The sequence below is a fragment of the Nicotiana tomentosiformis genome, chromosome 1 (assembly GCF_000390325.3).
Source record: "Nicotiana tomentosiformis chromosome 1, ASM39032v3, whole genome shotgun sequence".
Lineage (NCBI taxonomy): Eukaryota > Viridiplantae > Streptophyta > Magnoliopsida > Solanales > Solanaceae > Nicotiana > Nicotiana tomentosiformis.
Window position 1 is genome coordinate 43,654,135 of NC_090812.1, and position 12,508 is coordinate 43,666,642.

The 12,508-nt window shown below is 41.1% G+C and overlaps 1 protein-coding gene and 1 non-coding gene across 2 annotated transcripts; one reads left to right on the plus strand and one right to left on the minus strand.

The window, feature by feature from the left end:
* Window positions 1–2,234: 2,234 nt before the first annotated feature.
* Window positions 2,235–4,175, minus strand: LOC117280260 (ATP synthase subunit a). Its single transcript, XM_033659945.2, has one exon. It carries the CDS (start codon window positions 4,092–4,094, stop codon window positions 3,240–3,242), a length of 855 nt encoding a protein of 284 aa, XP_033515836.2. The 5' UTR covers window positions 4,095–4,175; the 3' UTR covers window positions 2,235–3,239.
* A 5,408-nt stretch (window positions 4,176–9,583) lies between these two features.
* Window positions 9,584–9,656, plus strand: TRNAK-UUU (transfer RNA lysine (anticodon UUU)). The gene has a single exon. It is a non-coding gene; the product is annotated as a tRNA-Lys (tRNA).
* The last annotated feature ends 2,852 nt before the right edge of the window (window positions 9,657–12,508 follow it).

The window sequence follows — 12,508 nt, forward strand, 5'->3', positions numbered from 1 at the left end:
TTTATCCTACCTCGCTCACCTCCCCTCAGGCTTAAACGCCTTTTCGTTGTCACCACTTACCTAGATCGATATGGCTAGTTTTCTAGCGAGATTTGTAGCTTGAATTATGGCTTCGAAGCTCCTCTCCCCTCTCTGTAACTAGAGAGGTAGGCAAACTTGAGTTTAGAGCCACCTCGATTCGGGATGTTGGAACATCAACCAGATTATAAATCGAATCCTAAAGTGACTTCGAAACATGTTCGAGTGCTTCGATCGAAAACCTTTCCTATCTAGTGTCAGTTGATCCTTCAGCATCTGCACCAACTAAATTGGGAACTTAATTCGAAAGACGAGAGTAGGCTCGAGGATGATCAAAAGACTGATTCTCGGTCACCTAAAGTTAGAAAGCTGGTTAGACTACAATCTATGCCTTTGGAAAGAAAAATCACGAAAAGTGATCCATATGATCATAAAGAAAGGCTTTCCTATACGTCTTTCTAGCGTACGTGTGGTTCCTTTTGATTGGAACATGTCGCTACCTGGATCAATCAGCCTACTCTAGTTTGCCTTGTGTCATCCGATTTTAGGGAATTGATTGGATCGTGAAGTTGCTTCACACATGGCCATATCGAGGGAATGAAAATGAACGTGTCCCTAAAAAAAAGAGAAAAGAACTAGAATGGGAGAGGATGGTCATTGAGAACGATGCCTTAACAGGTTGGTCATCTGTCTGGACGAGAATGTGAGTTCTTCTTATTATCGGTGAGTCGCTGCCCCTCATACTCTTCTTTCCATTTTTGGGTCTCTCTTTTTATCTGTCGTACCCCCAATCCTCCTTCATACGAAGGCATCGTAACATATACATAAAATCAATATCAAATAAACGATTCTCCATCCCTTCCTTATAATCGTCTATCCCTCGATCAACTAGACGGGCCTAGGATAAGGCACTAAAACACCATCGATATGTGGGATGATCGAACTGACTCATCTACAACTCATCTTTGAAAACAAGATGTGCTTCTATGTGAGGAGGGGGAAAATGAAAGTAAGAACCATGCTCATGGATGAAAGAGCATGGTTTGAGGGAAGAGGGGAAGAAAGACTATAGAAAGGCTAAGAAAGACTAGAGAAATGCTCAACGTTCTATATATTCCTTCTTTATTCAATTCATTCCTATCCTTATTGTTTTCAGTCCCGGGTTTCCTTTCCTCTCAAAGCCAATCGATTGCCTTCTTAGTTAACCGGAGAACCCGCCCTTTAGCCATTTATCTTTAGATACGGAGGGCTTATGAGTCACAAAATTTTAAGCCCAAAAAAACAAGGTAAGAAAGGTGGGGAACAATGGCCTCACATAAAAAGATTTGTCTAAGCAATCTCAAAAAGATTTTCAATAAATCAATACCAATATTTTCTTTCTGCGACTACTAATGTGATGATAATTCAGAAGTTGTTTTGCAAAGAAGAAGGACCCTGTTCCTCTGGGTTCACGTAGTAAGGCTCCACTCCACTAAAAAATGCTTTTTCAAGAGAGAGGTTTAAGGCGCATTAATCACTCAATGAATGAGGGAAGTAGTGGAGTAGGTGAGGAAAAGATGGAAGGGAATAGATAAGTAAGAGTGAAGGCGACACCAGCTAGCAGAACGGACGAAATGAGAAGAAATCCCCAGGGTGGAAAGAAGCTTGAAAGAGAGAACCAGGAATGAAATAGCGAGACCAAACGAGCAAAAAGCCACGAAGGTTGACGATAAGAGCGTAAGACTTTATGCGAGAGGGTAGAGCCCTTGATCCTTTCAAGAATGTAATTATCCTTTATATTCAGGAGAAAATTTAGAACCTTTATAGTGGATTAAAAGAAAGAACAGACTCATATGAAAGTTCCCCAGAAAAAATGGCTGTTGTTGAATCAGCTGTGAAATACGCTCTTGCTCACGAATCTGCTGTTCTAGCTCAGACCAGGCTATCTCCGAGAAAATAGGGGTCCCGAACGGGAGAAGAATAAGGCAGGCTGTCCTTTGACTAGTTTGTAGTTTTTTCTGGGGCTATTTATTCTAAATTTCCCTCCTCGCCTAGAATAGAAGGATAAGATAAAAGGCAGGCTAAGCCCGTATTAGCTCTTTTCAGGTTGATAAGGTGGAATTGAAAACTTTGGAGCACATCCTTACCTACATCGAACTCTATGTGTTAAGCATATAGCTTTTCCTTCTGAGCCAGGATCACACTTCACACTAACCGAATCTCGCATAGAATCCATAAATGAAGAAAGCATCTCAATTGGAGAAAAGTTCGTTTTCCCGGGGAATTTGCTTGTCAACGAAATTCCACTCATAAGTAGGTTCACATCGTGATCTAAGTTCCATTTCCCATCGAGAGGTTATGATACTGGTAAAGAGTCCTATTCTTCTCCTTGGGTTATGAAATAATTCAATAGCTCCGGGCTCCCTCACTGCATTCCAAGGCAAGCTCCTACTAGATCCTACTATTCCTGATATTCCTACTGGATTTGAGCAACTCGAGTATGAACACTGTATCGCTATGCCCCTCGCTTAGCCCCGCTCTTTGGTTTAGGATGGATCCGGACTGGAAGCGAAAATACCGTAAAAATGGCTTCTTTCTTTGTCTCCGCTGGACTCTTTTGTAATAGCTTGATGAGCTGAACCAACAAGAGATATTACGTTCTACCTTCTGCTTCGAGCCCGGCCGAGAGTGAGCTTCCCGATAGTCTCTTCCTTCCTAGAAATAGAACTCTAACTATCCCGTCCCGTCTCCTTACTCGAGATATCTGAGATAGCTCCGTAAACTAATAACTTATAATAGACGAGCCCATTATCCTTATGTTCTGAACTTGCTTCTTGGTACAAGGGGAGGGGCGAAGAATTCTAGTTCTAGTTCTTCCTCTGCCTAATCTTTAGTACCGCTTTGAGATTGAATCTTTAGAACCATGTGCCTAAGAGGGCGAGGACCTTTATAGCCATAATTCTTCCCCCGGTTCTACCTCCTTCTGCAATAGTGATCTATCCCGTCAATCCCACCCGCGAGCTATCCATTCTAACCTGTCTTTGCCTAGCAAGATACGTCTAGTTCTCCCTCCGCTTGCCTATCTCAGTAGGAAATTGGAACAGTCTCCGATTTCAAAGAAAAAGCTGAGGCGAGAGCTATACCTTCTGGAACCGGAGCAATAACTGCTATAAAGTAAGGAGATGCGCAGGAACGATCCCTAAAGCAAATACTCGGAATGCTCCACGACTAAGTATACCCATTCAGACTCGCTTTTGTTCAATTATAAAAAAATAAGCACTTTGATGAAGATTTATAGCATCATTCAAGTAAATACAGATTAAGATCGTAGAAACATGAGCTTGTGATATAGCTACACCTAATTCCAGACCGGTTAATGCAAGAACTATAAATAAAGGACCAAGATCCCCTATGAAATATAAAAGATCATTCATACATAGCATAGTCCAAGCGAACCCACTTAAAATCTTTACTGAACTATGACCGGCCATCATATTAGCAAATAAACGTATTCCTGAGCTTAATGCTCGAAAACAATAAGGGATTAGCTCAAGGAGTACTAAAAAAGGTGCTAATGGCAGTGGGACTCCTGCAGGTAATAAGAAGCTTAAAAAATGAAGCCCATTTTTTTGAAATCCCACTATAGTAATGCCAATAAAAATAGAAAATGAGAGACCCAAAGTAATGAGAAAATGACTTGTAACTGTGAAGCTATAAGGTATCATACCCTGGGGATTACAAAATAACGAAAAAGTAAAAGTGACCGAGATGCGAGGGGAAAACTTTTGTTTAACATTTCCGGAAAGACCACCTATTTGTTCGTTTACCGGGTTCAGCACGAAATCATAAATAAGCTCTACCAAGGATTGCCAAGCATTTGGTACTGAGTTTCCTCCTCCCTTTTTAGTAACAAAATAAACCAAAAGTAGGACCAAACTGAGAGTTAGTAGCATAAACAAAGATGGATTTGTGAATGAGAAATATAAGTTTCCTATTTTCATAGGAATCAATGGGATTATTTCAAATTGTTCAAGTGGGCTGGAGACGATCTGCGCTAGATCCAGTGTGAAATAAGTGAATTTATCCAGTTGAGGCATTCTTGATTGATTGAGACAAAACGATTCCCTCAATACAGCTTAACTCCGTCAAGCCTGTACGAGTAGTGAAGAAGTATAGAGCACTTTCGTTGGTTGTTGACCAACAGAAAGAATGGGAGAAAGAAAGATGGACGAAGACAACAAAAAGGGACACTTCCTTATACAAAGTGACACCAAAGTACTCTTTAAGCGGATTTGAAAGCATCAGATTGAATCAGACAGAAGGTTCACCCCTCACCTAGTCTCCCCCATTCCGAAAATAGCGGAGAAAGTCATGATAGACGGGGCTATTTCGCCCTTGCTGCTGTAGTTGAAGTAGCATTCTCCGAAGAAATTCTTCGAGTACTGTCTTCATTACAGGATCGCGGGGATGCGGATCGGTCAGACCGGCTCTGTCTAACTGCAGAATTATATACTCTAGGATTTCTGGCCTTAAGCCTTGTTCCCTAAAAGGGGATTCGCGTAAAATCGGAAGAAATTCGCTGTCCGGTTCATTGAGAAAGAGATTAAAAAGTTGATCCTGAAGATTCGCTTTTAACTCTAAAACTTTGATATCGAACAGCTCATTATTTACCGCTGATAGAAATTCAATCGGAGTTCGGGTTTCATTTAAAAAGCTTCTCACTAACTCTTCGTATCCCCCAGCGTTAAGTTGAGGAGGTAATTGGTCGATTAGGCGTGCTTCTAAGAGACGGATTCGAGCATAGAGGTCTATCTCCAGATCCTCAAGCTCTGGGAACTGACGACCCCAAAGAAAATGAGAATTGGAGAGAAGGGGGGGCGCCGGATTATCCTGCCTAACTGGAAGTGAATTTGTATGGGATGATCCTATAATTCTAGTAGTAGTAGAACTGGACGAATCCGTTTCTCCACTTGAGGAAGGGGAGTCAAAAAAATGCGAAAAAAAGAGCAAAATGTCTATATGACCATGACCCTTTCTTAATAAGTAAGAAATTAGTAGCAGATAGAGTATCCGTATTAAAATATGTATTAAAAATCTTACTACTCGGGATAGTAAATAAGAAAGTTTCATCCAAAAAAGCATTTGACCTAAAGTGAAAGTGCCATATCTTCCAAAACTTCCCTTCCATATAGATCGTCGTGGCATGAACTAATTTCTTCGCTTCGATTCCGCCCCTAAAGCTAGCTCCTACTCCTCCTCCTTCTCCTTTAGGATAGGATCCTCCTTGGTCCTTTTTACATAACATTCTCGGCTGCCTCCGGTCCGGTAGGTCGGTCGCCCTCTAGCCAGTGACTAGCCCAGCTATGGAGCTAGGTCTACACCGCCACGTCGAGACTCTCTTTCGAAAGTGAGATACCGGCTTTCATAAGAGGGAAAGATCACTCCGTCATGCAGCAGAGCAGTGTTCATCTAACTAGAAATTTCATAAGAGAAGAAGAATCGTAGCGTAGGGTCGACATAAACAATCGGTTAAAATAGTCTAATGAGAAAGCATCTGTTCACGTTCGTAGTTGCAATAAGTTTTCTTTTTTTAATCGAGATTGGCTTGGTCTTCAGTCTACCCTAATGAAACCTAAAATCTCACTCCCTCGCTTTCTCCTTCTGATAGACTAGCTTGCGCATCTTCTCTTTGGCACTCATCCTTGGCTTGGGGAGTGCTCTCTCTCTTCTGTGTCAGCGAAGGAAGGATAAGAGTAAGAGCAATCGGCCGAATGATTGTTATTCCACTTACGGTTACAGTGCCTCTATCGAAGCAGAACAAGTCTAATACTCCAGCCCAGGTTTTCGAGATGTAATTTCTATCTAAACCCGGAAACCCATATCTTTATATACGAAAATACTTCGTCTTCCTTTTTAGCCCCTTTTTCATTAGGGGGGGGGGGGTCTCATTAAATTCAGTTTTATTCAAGACCTGATCAAGGGATTTCCCCTTTTGACTTTTGGTGTATAGGGCTTTTTTTTTTGCTCTAGTTTTTTACACAATATTTTGATCTTTCTTATTTGTTCCTTATCTTTTTCATCAAATCCATATTCTACATCCTTTTTTAGTTTTTTCTGTAGAGGTTTTAGGTTTTCTGCTAATTTAGGTATATATTCTCTTACTTGGTTTACTAGTCCTAAAAATGATTGTAATTTCTTTTTTGTATCTATGTTTTCATCAAGATTGATTATTTTTTGTACTATATGTGTTTGCATTTTTATTCCATTTTTATCTATTTGTATACCTAAAAATTCTATCTGATTCTTCATAATTTCTGCTTTGGTTTTGCTTAAGCTTATGCCAGAGTTTTCTATAATATGTATGAATTTTTCTAATAATCTTATATGTTCATCTTGTGTTCTTGAATATAGTAGTATATCATCTATATATACTATACAATTTTCTTCGTTGTTAATTGGTTTCATTTGTTATCTAGTCTGATCTAAAAGCTTTTTCATAAAATTCTCTTTGTAGTGGAATTAGTCTAATTATTTCTGATATGCATTCTAATACATATTCTATATATTCTATATCTTGGGTTCTTTGATAGTCTTCTATATTATTTTCTATTAGATTTTTTAGTAAATTTATATTTTCTGTAGTTTGTTGCCAGTATTGTAGATATGTATGATTCATTATATGCTATCAAAATATAGGTCTAGTTCATATAAATCTGTTTCTGGTATGATTAGTTCTGTCCAATTTTGGTCCATTATTTCTGTTATTTCAAAGGCTAATATTTTTTCATAGATTATTCTTCTTACATCATTATTAATGTCTTTTAGTATATAAAGTATAAGTGTTTTATAGGTAATATCGTCATCTATTAGATAAGTGTTCATCTTATCATATGATTTACTAAAACATATTCCTTTTAATCTCTATGTCTATTATCCTTATTCATCATATTATAATAAGTTATTTTAATCATCTTTTCCGGTCACTACCATGATTTGCTGCTTCAATCAGTTACCCTAACAACGCTTCAACTTTTGTTTACTCCCCTAAATGGCCTCTCTGCCTACCGGTTTCAACCTTAGGATGCATTGTCTGGGCTTACTTACTCTTAGCATATTTTCATGGCAAACTTACTTAAGATGATTTTTATAACAGTACTATTATATGATGGATAATTATAATCTACATGTAAGAGATTATCAGGAATATACTAGTTTAGCTAGTCATGTTCATAGAAGGGAGGTCATGAAATAGATAGAAGATGTGATGCGAGATTTTAAGGTAAGTAAGGTAAAGGTGAACAACGTACGAGATACTCAAATGCAAAAGATTGTGACTAGTCCATACTTCGGATAGAAGGCTAGAAGCGCTAGGATTCACTATCTAAGAATGATAGCGGCGTCGTCAGTGGCATATCTTACAACCTATGGTTTTTAAATATTGAGAGGTCTAGCTAAAAGAGTAAAGAAGAGTTTGAGACAATATGATGTCTCACTTTATGTTCCGGAATAAAATAAGGAAATCTATGGTGCAAGCAAGTTGAAAAAAGATTGTGAATAGTATAAATAGATACGTAGAGGTCGCAAGCTAAAGTATAGTAAAGCGACGAAGTTTTATGACAGGAGTAAGGATGACAAAGGACAATCGCAAGTTAAAGTATAGTAAAGCGACAAAGTTTTATGGCAGGAGTAAGCATGAGAAATGAAAAGTTAGAAGGTGACGAGAATTGATAAGTTCTCGGGATTAAGCCCATGAAAACAAGAGAGCCGATGGTTTCTCTAAGTAATGGAAAGCTCAGTATCGCTTGAATGAACTCGTAGGCCCTATATCATCTTCTATCTGGTTGACTTGGTAAAAGGGCCCCGATTTATTTCCAGAATAAGAGTTCGACCGTGGCTCCCCCATTTTTTGGGGGGGGGGGATCAAGTTCCTTGCCAATTTCCACCTATCGACCCCGACCTCTTTTCATTTATTTTGAATATTACCAAACCTAGCCTAGCCTTCGTAAATCACACTAAACCAGACACCCAACTATGGAAAAGCCTCCTTAAGGGTGGTTTAGATTAGTCAATCCGGCCTGAGACGCGTTCGTTGACAAAACCGCCGTAGGAATTCCTACTTTTTAATAGAGCGGTCGCAAACTGATCAATGAGAAGGAGGCCCTACTTACTACAAACGAATACACCATAAGATTGAACTGCACTCATGCCTCTCCCGCATCAAGTTGACCGCCTCCCCTACGTAATAGTTCTATCAATCATGTACGTAGGTAGGACCCTCCATTCTGATTGGTATATCATGAAAAAAGAAAGCCATTTGCACCATGCACGCTGTGCTTTCCCTTGCCCAGATGTTCGCCTTTCTAAGTCAAGTAATGGTGACCCACTAAAGACTGGAGCTTTGTAGCCTGTTGACGAAATCCCCCGAACTGATGGTTCGGTCAGTAAAAGGGACGACTTTGTCTCCCCCGAAGAAGAATAGCCCCGCTCTCTAGCCGCCTGATCCCGTTGATCATATAACAGGGAGGGAACGTGTCACATTAAAGGTGAACAATCAGAGGTGTCCTCCAATCACCACGACGAGGCTGGTACCTCCTTTATTAGACTCAACAATGAATATTCATGAAGAAATGAATGCCGGTCTCTTTCTTTCACTACTAACCCCAAGAAGTTTCAACATGCTGAAACTTTCCGTTTCGTCGACCCCCGAGCTTGTGGTCCTTCTTTGAGTGTGGGTTTAATTGAATGAATCTGTCAAGTCAAGGAAAACGTACGTAGAAACAAGGATGGTGCATCGCCTATTTATCGTTCTCGCCCGGGAGCCAAAACGAACACGCCTGCTACCTACTATACTGGATCTTTGACCAGGCATTCTACCTTTGTCGAATCGGAACCAACACCACTGCATTGCGCTTGAATAATTGAGTGGCCACCGGCCAGCAACTTTCGTGCACAGATATAGATTCATTCTTCGTACCTGTTCCAGCCTCACAACCCTTCGCGGGTTGGTAAGAAGTTAGTCTTGTTTGGTAAGATGAAATTGGACAAAGAAAAGAGAGTGCTCGACCGGAACAATGGCAAACAATGTAATTACATAGATAACTGCTCTTCATATGATCCTTAAAGCTTTAAGGAGAACCGTATGTCGGCTGGAAAGAAAAATGACCTCGCCTTCTCTGGTGTCAGTGAGAGCTATTTGAGTATCCCCCGTTGACCTTCTTTTGTAGATAGAATCTTCAATGAGTGGAAACAAGCAACCTTACTAAGAAAGGTGCTTGTTGAGCAAGGCTGGCTTGCGAGCCCAAGCCCCTTTACTAGGTTAGGCGCTTGAGCGCATCTTTCTCATATGGATCAAGGCTTTCCATGAGTTTGAAATAAGGGGCAGGAAGCAATGGCATATCAGCTGGGTGAAGTTGTGCCTTAGCGCATCCGTTTTCTTGCATGAGTGCTAACACGCGACCTTACATTTTTTTCTGCTTGCTCTGCAACGCGAGCCTCATACAAAGTCGTACTCCTTTAATATGATGATAAGAATGGGGGACCGACCTCTTTTTCGTACAAATCCTTATTTACTTCTACATCATTTTTGGGGTGTATAGCTCAGTTTGTTGAGCATTGGGCTTTTAACCTAATGGTCGCAGGTTCAAGTCCTACTATACCCAAACCTACCTTACACTCTACTATGAATAAGGATGCATAGTAGCCTTCAAAGATGACTCTTTGGCCTTTAGACTCACTTCGGCGACTTCGCCCTTTAAGTGACAAGGGGGTGAGCCACTCCAAGCGGAAAGCGATAGTGAATCCCGAAATTGTGCACGCTCATCCAAACTGGCCTAAAAAATCGATCGGGAAGCGAAGCCCTTCCTTCCAATCCAAGCCGGCGAAGCCGCCCCTATATCTATCCACCGCTTACCCCGATCACATATTGGCATGTTCATGATGCATCATAATCAAAAGGCCATAAAGTAAAGAAGACCCGTGCATTAGTGTACTGTCATGGTCACATATTAGCTCCATTTTATTGACGGCTTGAAGGCAAAGCTGCCTATTTCTTAGGGCAAAGGGCGCTCCATCCTCCTAACTCCTTCCACTTCTCCCAAGGATAGGAACTACGGCTTGACCTTCGGGGAAGAAGACTCACGAAGCTAGCTGACTACGCTTGAGCAGAGCTCAGACTCAGAGGTGGTGGCTGAACTCGCCGTAGAGTTCATGAGCGAGCAAGACTATCTTAGTGAATGCAATAAGAACCAGCTGCTCACCGCAGCAGAGTGCTTTGCCCATGCTGCTATCTGCCGCTGAAGCGCTCAAGGGATTCGTGCTTGAATGTCGAGATTAGGGGACTCTATCCAATCCATGCGGCAAATTTGTTTGTGGTGAAAAAAACTCAACAATAAAAAAAATAAATAGAATATAGAAAATCATTTAATTTGTTTTCTCTGATATAAGAGATCGGCCCCGACGCAAGATATGCTGGGTGCCAACAACTTTCACCTGTTAGGAGTAGGGGCTGAAAAGAGCTCTTTCTATAGGTTGGGTTTTCTGGGCTTTGATGCTTACCTTCTTATTATTAAAAGGGAAAGTTTAATAAAGGAGCTTTTTATCCGTTTTGCTGGATTGTTGGTACGCAACCCCGCCCTATATAATGAATAAGGTGAGGCTTATCGATGACCGAACTACTCTTATACTACTCCTTACCTCACCCCCTTATCACTTAAAGGAAAAGCCAGAGAAGGGGGCCTGCTGGAAACCCTCGCCTTCGGCTCCATACTGAAAAGGCCGGCCATGAAGGCACATCACGACTATCCTTTCTGGGAATACTAGGCTTTATATGATCTTGATCAGTGATCAGTATATTTTAATATTCTGGATCCTTATGTGCTTTTTTTTGTTATACTAGCAATGGCAGATCTATTAGTAAACAGGAGCCGATATCGCTCACCCAGCTGGATGTCAATCTGACGGATGGATAGGCGTAGCAGAAAAGAAAGGGTCAATTATAAGAGAAAGGCGGAGGAAAAAAGACGAGAGAGCAAGACCTAGGAGGCTCGCATCTACCACGGCCGTAAGCACTCCGCTCGTTCGTAAGCCCCTTTAGAGATAGGGGCAAGCCAAGAGCTTACTTCGAGTATTTATGACTCTGGTGGAAACACGTGACATGCGAATGACATGATTCTTGAGGAGTTACACGACGACCTTGTGATGATGCATCAAATAGATGCAAGGGTCATGACTTAGTAGGTCTTTGTATGGACTGATTGTATTGCCCACAGGGAGAGTTTTAGAGGAAATAGGAGTGGACATCTATATGGGCTTCATATGATTCGAAGACAACCACTATGTATTTCAAGAAAGTCCTATGTATACCTATGTATAACTAATAAAATCCAACAAGTGCCTCTTAACACTTACCTGCCTTAACCAAGCACGATTCAAGAATCAATCCATTACCAGCAAGATACAATACGGCTTAGCCAAAAAAGGTTAGCGCATAGCACGAGCCTTATTGAAAACATCCTAGCTAACGAGCAATCTTTCTAAAGCAAGAAGCAAGGGAGCAGTAGCTGCATGAAGTTGCTTCTTAGGGCATATATATTTTCTTGCTCATTAGCACTTGACTAATAAGATAGAAGGAGACTTTGTTGCTTGTTTAGTAAAGTCAAGCTTTGGCAGTAGTGATGGTGTGGCTTGCTGGGGCACGAGTGCCCTTACTAGATTTGGAGCTTTGATTGGCAAAAGCAGTTTTCACTTTCTAGCCATCAGTTGCCGGATTAGCCTTCGGACTTTCCTTACCTGCCTTTATTGAGAAAGAAGATATCTAAAGGTTAGACATCCATCGCTGCCTTGATGATGTGGTTGAATGTTCATTCGATCCAACACCCAGCCGATCAAACCTATCCTTGGTTTCTATCTAGCAAGTGATTCGCTCCCCAAAAGAGGGATAGTCTTTAGGTCATGAATGGAATGCAAGGAAGAGATATAAGTAGTTGGCGGGGACAATCCGTTATCGGTCCATATTGGGTAGATACACCCCTCTCATCCTCTAATCCTTTATCTACCGTTCAATCTATTTATTTAATTTCTTCTCGACTGGGCTATTATGCACTCGGTCCAATATACTACAAGCTAATAATGGTCTAATAGCAAATGGTTGGCCGTTCAATTGAGTCCATCCCTTGAAGTCGTACCCTCCCAGTATGCGTGAGTCTTCCGCCAATTCATAGAAATGTCGGCCGGAATTTGAGAACGGTCCATCCCACCATAATGGATCTCTCATACCGCTACCTACTAGTGGATCGATTTAGGGAAGGAAAGAAATGCCGATGTTGCAATTCTTCCCATTCCGATAAAGCGAGTCACTCGTGATTCGATAGTTCCATCTTCTGCTGATGCAGGCCGATTGGGATCCCAGCAGTCAAACAATTATGTTCATTCCTCACCCTCCTTCCAATCAAATCTATTCTAAGGTGTCCGGGGGCAGGGGAAAGAAAGGAGGGATTGATCGACCAACTTGAGC